The sequence below is a fragment of the Oncorhynchus tshawytscha genome, linkage group LG15 (assembly GCF_018296145.1).
Source record: "Oncorhynchus tshawytscha isolate Ot180627B linkage group LG15, Otsh_v2.0, whole genome shotgun sequence".
In the NCBI taxonomy this organism is placed as follows: Eukaryota; Metazoa; Chordata; class Actinopteri; order Salmoniformes; family Salmonidae; genus Oncorhynchus; species Oncorhynchus tshawytscha.
In genome coordinates, this window is record NC_056443.1 from 27,175,255 (window position 1) to 27,185,060 (window position 9,806).

A 9,806-nucleotide genomic window follows, 5' to 3' on the forward strand; every position below is an offset into this window, starting at 1 on the left:
ACACATGTTGTAAATTGCTCGTATTGCAGTTTTATTCCAGATCAGTAATCGTGAAATTCTGCTCAATGAGTTCCACAAGTCTTCTGACACTTGACTGCTCTCATGTGGTAAGATTAATAACTGCATCGCTTGCTCTCGTTCACCTTAGTCGTGGCCTCCGCTTGACTTGAAGGCTACCTGTTGAAGTAGCAAGGCACGTCTTCCTATCCAGGCTGGCTGCTGGAGGGCAAACACAATGCTGGTCTATGCCTTCTATTCAGAGACTGGCCTAAGAAAACAGTGCGTAACTCTAGCTGATCATTTGCTAATCAACTGCTAGTAGAAAGCAACCAGCAGGGGCGTATTAAGGTTAGTTAACTAAAAACAAGTACAAAATATAAGAAATTGCTCAAATTGGAATATGAAACTGGTATATAACCCCCCCCCGGGATATACCTTACGTTTCAATCGTATGATCAGACTACGTGTATTGTGACCGTTACCATTTTATAGCAGCAGCTACATCAGCTGACATGACTGAAGCATATCATGACTTCACTTGTGTAACTGCCCACGCAAACTGCTACATGACACCCACCTTGAAGCTTAAGTGTGAATACAAACTATGGGAACATTGCGAGGAATTATTACAGCCCCACAATAACTTACTTCCAGCGCTGTCAAAATTAATAATATATTTCAGACATTAATTTGGCAGTCTTGAATTCGCTTGCTGCCAATGACTGTTCGCCACGGAAACTGCAGTGGATGGGTCATATGACTAGGGCAACTGCCTCATCACAGCCGATTGGACAAAATAAAGTAGTACTATTGAAAAAAAATGTTTTGGGCAACAATGAAACAAAACCACTGCTAATTTGTTAATCATTACATTTCGATTAATTGATGAATCTGACTAAACAATAACAACCTATCCACAAACAGTGTGGTTCTTTGCGATCAACGTTCATATTTCCACAATCAATTTTAGCTGTGCGGCGTACAAACCTCCCTTTCGCGTCGTATATTATGGTATCCCTCCGCCGCAGTCGCACTAGGAAAGAACCCGAACAAAACAGTAGCCCAACTAGCTAGCGTTGTCGACGAATTACTATTTGAGAAATCCCAGTCGGATATCTCAGATATACCTACCGACAGCCTGTCATTCGTTTGACAATGAAGTTTCAATACAAAGAGGAGCACCCATTTGAGAAGAGACGGTCTGAGGGCGAGAAAATAAGGAAGAAGTATCCGGACAGGGTACCCGTAAGTAGATGCCTTCTTTGCTAGAAGCTAGCCTACTAGCTACAGTACCCTGGCTGTTTTACTTCTCAATATGGGTTACTTTGTAGAAAAAGTGTTGATGTTAGTGAGCCCAATTACGACACAACTGACGTTCTATAATATCCCCATGTCATGTTTGGTTAGGTGAATGTTCACATCGACGCCAAAGAACAAGCTTACTAACTAACGTTGGCTAGTTGGGCAACAACAAATTGCTTCTAAAATGGGCCTAGCAAGCCACCCTACTTAACAGTCAAGTTGACGCAGTTTGGTTGAAAGACTTGAGGCATAGTTTCTACACTGAATGGGAATTTGTTTTACTAGCTATAGCAAGCTGTCAACTTATGTTATTTCATTACACACAGCTAACAATAACAATTTAATTGTAGCTATGTTTGTTTGAAGGTCCAATGCAGGCGATTTTTATTTAATTTTTTTTTAACCCTAACACATTTCTGGGTAACAATTGAGTACCTACTGTGATTGTTTTCAATTAAAATGGTCAAATAACTTCTAAGCAAAGAACAATTTTGCTAGGACTGTCTGGTAGGGGAAAGCGTATCTGTTATCAACAATAATAGTGACGTGTGGTTGCGACCTGCAATTAGGGGCGTTCCAGCATGTGGACATTTGCGTCTTCAGTTAGCTTCACATTCCAACTCGGGCATCATCTGTACTACGACGGTGGATATGGCTTGTAACGCTCGATCACACCGACAGTATTTTGCGAAAAAATAGTATGCAGCAGCATCTGGATATGTATGCAAAAAAAAATAAAAATTCACCTTCTGCCACCATTTCTGTCAAGCCGTCAAAGCATACAGTTTGACGCATACGTTCGATAAATCCCGCTGGAAGGCAAACGCAGCGTTTTATTGGAAATGTAATGTAATTCTGGTGTACCAAAATGCAATAACTGTCGGTGTGATCTAAGCATAACGCTTGGAACACACCGACAGCCTCATTGTGCAAAATAGTATGCGCCATCATCTGGATATGTATGCAACCGAAGTTCAACATTCACGTTCTGTTACCATTTCTGTCAAGCCGTCTACGCATACAGTTTGAGGCGTACTTTCGATAAATGCAACTGCCTCCTCAACGCAATGCTGCAAGGCAAACGCAGAGTTTAATTGGAAATGAATGTAATTCTGGTGTACCACAATGCAATGACGCTGTCGGTGTTCGAAGTGTAACACCTGCCGTCGTGAACAGAACTGTGGGAAAACAGTGCCAGACAGGCGGGGGGCAAACGACACTGTCTACCGGTGTCCTAGCTGTCATTAGCTAGCTAGCTAGCTAGCTACCTATCCTGCCTGCTGTGTACTTGGAGTCCTACCTAGCTAGCATCAAGTGTCTTGGCCTGCCAAACACCCGCCCTCACTGTCGTTAACAGAACTGCGCGAAAATCGTACCCGGCAGGCAAGGGCGAAAAAAAGAAGTAAAATTTAGACCCTGGTGGGGTTTATCGGCTGATGGTGTCCAATATTGACGCATTACCGCCACCTATTATACTAGTGTTCCCGCCTATGTACGGGAGTCCTAGCTTAAAAATGTATGAATAGGGGTTTCTGCAGATGAAGGAACGGCCTGAATTGCAGTCCTTTACGCTGTTATTGATAGAGTTTGGAACTCTATTATTGGTCGAACTAATTCACCGCCTGGTGATGTCACCAGGCAGGCCAAAACTCCATCCCACCAAAACATAAAAATTTCAGGTGGTCTTTTCAAACAGCTCTTACACTGTCATTATTTTCACAATTTCAGTATTATTCCAACCTCCTAGTGTGGAAATGTATATAAAACAGGGAAATCATGTTTTTCCACTGCACAGTGCCTTTAAAACAGTAACTAGCTACCAAGCTTGGGACTGTTTTCAAAAAGCAAGACCTCATGACTTACAAATAGTCATTTACTTCCAAAGTAATACCTTGACAGGTTAATAGGTAGCTGTAAGAGTTACGGTGTGTGTTTTTTAAAGAGGTTTTATTTAACTAGGCCAGTCGGTTAAGAACAAATGTGTATTTACAATGACAGCCGAGGAACAGTGGGTTTAACTGCCTTGTTCAGGGACAGAAGGATATATTTTTACCTTGTCAGCTCGGGGATTCGATCTAGCAACCTTTTGGTTACTGGCCCCAACACTATAACCACTTAGGCTACCTGCCGCCCCGATGTGTAATGTTAGCTACCCCAAATAGCCTAGAGCGGGTGTCAGTAAGCAGTTCAGTTGTTTATTTCACATTTAGGCCATCTATAGATGTATTGTTTTCAGTCTACACTGTGTCCCTTTAGTTATAAAACCACCCTTTTGTAAGAATGTCTTAGGCAGAAATGACAATAGGTTCCTAACCTTAATTTTCAGGGTTTGCTTAAAGCTGTAACAGTCGACTGAATCAGTGGAATGTTATCAAACACATGGTTTCCATTAGAGGTCGACCGATTAATCGGAATGGCCAATTTTAATTAGAGCCGATTTCAAGTTTTCATAACAATCGGAAATCTGTGTTTTTGGACACAGATTTGGCCGATAAAAAAATAAGTAAAAAATAATAACAGTAAAAACATTTTTTAATATATATTTTTTTACACATTTATTTAACTAGGCAAGTCAGTTAAGAACACATTCTTATTTTCAATGACGGCCTAGGAACGGTGGGTTAACTGCCTTGTTCAGGGGCAGAACGACGGATTTTCACCTTGTCAGCTCGGGGGATCCAGTCTTGCAACCTTAGTTAACTAGTCCAACTTGCACTCCATGAGGAGACTGCCTGTTACGTGAATGCAGTAAGCCAAGGTAAGTTGCTAGCTAGCATTAAATCAATCATAATCACTAGTTAACTACACATGGTTGATGATATTACTAGTTTAAATATGTCCTGCGTGTCCTGCGTTGCATATAATCGATGCGATGCGTATCGTTGCTCCAATGTGCACCTAACCATGAACATCAATGCCTTTCTTAAAATCAATACATATAAGTATAGATTTTTAAACCTGCATATTTTGCTATAAGAAATCCAGGTTAGCAGGCAATATTAACCAGGTGAAATTGTGTCACTTCTCTTGCGTTAAATGCACGCAGAGTCAGTTTGGGCCGCCTAATTTGCCAGAATTTTACGTAATTACGACAACATTGAAGGTTGTGCAATGTAACAGGAATATTTAGGCTAATGGATGCCACCCCTTAGATAAAATACGTAACGGTTCCGTATTTCACTGAAAGAATAAACGTCTTGTTTTCGAGATGATAGTTTCCGGATTTGACCATAGTAATGACCTAAGGCTCGTATTTCTGTGTGTTATTATATTATAACTAAGTCTATGATTTGATCGAGCAGTCTGACTGAGCGGTGGTAGGCAGCAGCAGGCTCGTACGCATTCATTCAAACAGCACTTTCATGGGTTTTGCCAGCAGCTCTTCATTGTGCATCAAGCATTGCGCTGTTTGACTTCAAGCCTATCAACTCCCGAGATTAAGCTCGTGTAAACGATGTGAAAAGGCTAGCTAGTTAGCAGAGTGTGCGCTATTAGCGTTTCAAATGTCACTCGCTCTGAGACTTGGAGTGGTTGTTCCCCTTGCTCTGCATGGGTAACACTGCTTCGAGGGTGGCTGTTGTCATTGTGTTCCTGGTTCAAGCCCAGGGAGGAGCGAGGAGAGGGACGGAAGCGATACTGTTACACTGGCAATACTGAAGTGCCAATAAGAACATCCAATAGTCAAAAGTTAATGAAATAGTCCTATAATTCCTAACTACAACCTAAAACTTCTTGCCTGGGAATATTGAAGACCCATGTTAAAAGGAACCACCAGCTTTCATATGTTCTCATGTTCTGAGCAAGGAACTGAAACTTTAGCTTTCTTACATGGCACATATTGCACTTTTACTTCTCCAACACTTTGTGTTTGCATTATTTAAACCAAATTTAACGTTATTTATTTGAGGCTAAATTTATTTTATTGATGTATTATATTAAGTTAAAATAAGTGTTCATTCAGTGTTGTTGTAGTTGTCATTATTACAAATAAATTGTAAAAAATTGGCCGTTTAATTTTTTTTTTTTTTAAAATCGGTATCTGCTTTTTTTTGGTCCTCCAATAATCGGTATCAGCGTTGGAAACTAGAGGTCGACCGATTATGATTTTTCATGTGTTAATGCCATTCCATTAGCGCTGTTGCGGCCATTAATATGAGCCGTCTTCCCCTCAGCAGCCTCCACTGATCTCTGGGCTATCCAAACCTGTGTCTGGAGAGTGACAGTCCTGTGCGTTTTCACTCCAACCCTAATCTAGCACACCTGATTCTAATAATGAACTGAATCGGGTTAGTTATAACTGTGGTTGGAGTGAAAACCAAGAGGGTGTAGCTCTCCAGGAACAGGGTTGGAAAACCCTGGTGTAAACAATCTGCAGAAAGACTCAGTGTAGGTTTTATGCACTGAATACAGGCCTTGTTGTTTTTCTGGGAGATTTGGGTCTTCATTCAATCCGCATCGCTGAACTTCACATTTCAATCATGCTGTAAAAATGAAGGCAATGTTCTTGCTTTAGCGGAGACTGCGTTCCCGGTAAACACTGCATGTGTCGGCTCAATCTGAAATTACTTTTACATTTCTATCGGTGACTCTAACGCTTCAGTTTTGCAGATTGAATAGATCCCGTGGTTGTATTTCAGGCCCCCCAACTAAATAATCCTGTGTTGTGGGTATTTACTACGAGTGCTGTGTGGAAAACCAACTTGTCCGCTACACATCAGCAAAATAGACATCTGCACTGTGTGTGACGCAACCACAGGTTAAGATGGCATAATTGGCCTTTTTGACCACGTCTTTTTGTTTATCGAGCTTGACCAGAGGAAGAAGCGACGCGAGCTGTTTCCCTCTGCCCATAATCTGTCCAATGTGTTCCTATTGGCTTATTTTGGACCTCAGCTTGTCGCTTGCCTTACTGCCTTTGGTACAACAACTCCTGTTGTTAGTGCGGCGACATGCATATCTCGTCATTTATATGCAGATCTCTGGCTTGACACAGCAGTAGAATCCAAATGCAGAAGCATTTAATAATCCCATGTCAGTGTGCCATAATGGTTTCTGAAAATCACCTCGCACGATGGAGTTTCAGTGGGTCTGAGACTTATTTTATCAGATCCCCTTTCCTCGAAATGTGAAGAAAACAAGCTTGAATAGTGCAATCGTATGTGACCAAGTTAATTTACCAGTAAGTGGAAATGTATGTAAGAGCTATGAATGTAACAAAGTCTAGGTAATTATTATTATTTTTGGACACAGCCACACAATATTAAGGCCTTTCTAAATGTTTTTTCCCCGCCTTCTAATTGTAGGTAATTGTGGAAAAAGCCCCCAAAGCAAGGATAGGAGATCTGGACAAGAAGAAATACCTTGTGCCCTCTGACCTCACAGGTAGGTAATCAGTTATTATGGTTATGTGCCATCCATGTACCACTTCTATACCACTCTCTTCAGAACTTTAATAGTTAAATTCATTTCTCTCTACTACAGTGGGCCAGTTCTACTTCCTCATCCGAAAACGAATCCACCTGCGGGCCGAGGACGCCCTGTTCTTCTTTGTAAACAACGTCATTCCTCCCACCTCAGCCACCATGGGCCTTCTATACCAGGTATGATTCCTCCCCGCTCCCTTCAAATGCTTTTCTGCTGCTTTTCCTCCGCACACTGACTCGGTACCTGTACCCCCTGTATATAGCCTCGTTATTATTTTATTGTGTTACTTTAGTTTATTTAGTAAATATTTTCTAAACTCTTCTTGAACTGCACTGTTGGTTAAGTAAGCACGTCACGTTAAGGTCTACACTTGTTGTATTTGGTGCATGTGACAACGTTTGGATTGGGGATGCCTTTCAGGGAAGCCTCCCCCCTCTGTTTTGTCAACTCATACCAACACCTCTTTATTGCTCTCTCTTTCAGGAGCACCATGAAGAGGACTTTTTCCTCTACATTGCCTACAGTGATGAGAGTGTCTATGGAGACAGCCAAACGGAAGTCTAAACCCCTCCCTCCTTCGTCACCCAAGTCTTCTCCCCCAAACCTCCCTTATATCCATTGAAATGCTATATCCAGCTCAGCAGCCTAGTTCCCCGAGCAAAGATGTCAGATGCACTTTCCTCTCCCCCTCATCCATCCATTTTTACCTCTTTAATACTCTTCGCACAATCTGAATTTTATTTGCCTCCGGGTCTCCGAGATGGGGATTTCGGTTGAATGGTCCCGTGGCCAGTTTTCATAGTGCTTTAATCATGCTGAAATGGATAGAGGAGAGATGCCATTTTGAAATGAGTGTTAGAATTAGACCATATTACCAGTCATTATAAAGATACGTGGAAAATAAAATGTAAACTTTGGATGTAGCGTGATAGGTTAAATTCTGCTCCATTTGGCAATGATAAAATGTCATGTTTACTAATGTATTAGCGCTGGTAAGGTACTCTGACGACGTAGTGTATTTGACGTCTGACTGAGTAGAATAGAATTCCGACTAAACCATCTTCCGCCTGTCTCCGCTTTCAGTGGTTTAAAAAAATCTATTTGGATTGATTACTATTATGATTCTTTATTATTGTACTTGTAATTTTTAGATGGCTTCATTTCTGAAAAGTATTGTGAAGCTCAGTGCAATTTTACTTTTTAAAAGTTTTGTTCTACTTTAAAAAAGTTAGAACTCGGTATAGCTGTTACTGGCACTCTCCACTCGTGATAAAATGTGCTGAAAAGCCAACTTTGTTTCCTGTCTTTTCGTTACTGTCTTTTTTTTTGCCTGACTTGTCCTGCATATCTCTACTGTATGTGAACATATGGAAAGTTTCCGCAACCATAATCTTGAAAGTGGAGAACACACATTTCTCTCTTTATTTAGGCTATTCTCCTATTTACACCTGAGCTTTCAAAATGGAATCCGTTTGATCACTACACCACAGACTGCACTCACTGTGGAGACATCCAATCCCATCATCACATAGTGTAGGGAAGACGAGACAGAAAGTAGTATTAATCTTGCTATTGACACAAGATTGAGTAGTGCTAAGGTAGTTTCCTCACCTTCACTGTCAGATGGGTTTAGTTTGGTATCAGTCTAGGTTGAAGATGGAAAAAGGTTAAGACAACAGAATTCTAATACCCCATGACGCTTTGCAACAATGGGACCAGCTATGCTAGTTAGCAGCAGCCAATGAACTTGTTTATTTTGTAACGCTGCCGCATTGAATTATTACGTTGTCCAAACCTGCATATTTTTGACATTATACAGTACCAGTCAAAAGTTTGGACACCTACTCATTCAAGGGTTTTTCTTTATTCTTACTATTTTCTACATTGTAGAATAATAGTGAGGACATCAAAACTATGAAATAACACATATGGAATCATATAACCAAAAAAGTGTTAAAACAAACCAACATATATTTTAGATTCAAAGTTGCCTCCCTTTGCCTTGATGACAACTTTGCGTTCTCTTGACATTCTCTCAACCAGCTTCACCTGCAATGCTTTTCCAACAGTCTTGAAGGAGTTCCCACATATGCTGAGCACTTGTTGGCTGCTTTACCTTCACTCTGCGGCCCAACTCATCCCAACCATCTCAATTGGGTTGAGGCCAGGTCATCTGATGAAGCACTTCATCCTTCTCATTCTTGGTCAAATAAGCCCTCACACAGCCTGGAGGTGTGTTGGGTCATTGTCCTGTTGAAAAACAAATGACAGTCCCACTAAGCGCAAACCAGATGGGATGGAGTATCGCTGCAGAAGGCTGTGGTAGCCATGCTGGTTAAGTGTTGCTTGAATTCCAAATAAATCACCAACAGTGTCACCAGCAAAGCACCCCCACATCATTACACCACCTCCCCAATGCTTTAAGGTGGGAACCACACATGCAGAGAATATTTGTTCACCTATTCTGTGTTTCACAAAGACAGCAGTTGGAACCAAAATTCTCAAATTTGGACTCATCAGACCAAAGGACAGATTTCCACCAGTCTAATGTCCATTGCTTGTGTTTCTTGGCCCAAGCAAGTCTTCTTATTGATGTCCTTTAGTAGTAGTTTCTTTGCATCAATTTGACCACATGAAGGCCTGATTCACGCAGTCTCTGAACAGTTGATGATGAGATGTCTGTTACTTGAACACTGAAGCATTTATTTGGGCTACAAGTTCTGTGTCTGGTAACTCTAATGAACTTAGCCTCTGCAGCAGAGGTAGCTCTGGGTCTTCCTTTCCTGTGGCAGTCCTCATGAGAGAGTTTCATCATAGAGCTTGATGGTTTTTGCGACTGCACTTGAAACGTTGAAAGTTCTTGAAACTTTCCGGATTGACTGACCTTCATGTCTTAGTTTTGGACTGTCATTTCTCTTTGCTTATTCGAGCTGTTCTTGCCATAATATGGACTTGGTCTTTTACCAAATAGGGTTATCTTCAGTATACCGCCCCTACCTTGTCACAACACAACTGATTGGCTCAAATGGAATAAGAAGGAAAGAAATTCCATAAATTAACTGTTAAGACACCTGTTAATT

At 41.2% G+C, this 9,806-nt stretch overlaps 1 protein-coding gene across 1 annotated transcript; it reads left to right on the plus strand.

The window, feature by feature from the left end:
• Positions 1-934: 934 nt before the first annotated feature.
• On the plus strand, positions 935-8,029 carry LOC112214757 (gamma-aminobutyric acid receptor-associated protein). Its single transcript, XM_024373748.2, has 4 exons — positions 935-1,245; positions 6,606-6,684; positions 6,784-6,902; positions 7,210-8,029. Exons 1-4 carry the CDS (start codon positions 1,156-1,158, stop codon positions 7,288-7,290), a joined length of 369 nt encoding a protein of 122 aa, XP_024229516.1. The 5' UTR covers positions 935-1,155; the 3' UTR covers positions 7,291-8,029.
• Positions 8,030-9,806: the final 1,777 nt, after the last annotated feature.

Coding starts and splice junctions, on each gene's coding strand:
- LOC112214757 (XM_024373748.2), top strand. CDS start 1,156: ATGAAGTTTCAATACAAAGAGGAGCACCCATTTGAGAAGAGACGGTCT. Junction 1,246..6,605: donor AGTATCCGGACAGGGTACCC/GTAAGTAGATGC, acceptor TTCTAATTGTAG/GTAATTGTGGAAAAAGCCCC. Junction 6,685..6,783: donor TGTGCCCTCTGACCTCACAG/GTAGGTAATCAG, acceptor TCTCTACTACAG/TGGGCCAGTTCTACTTCCTC.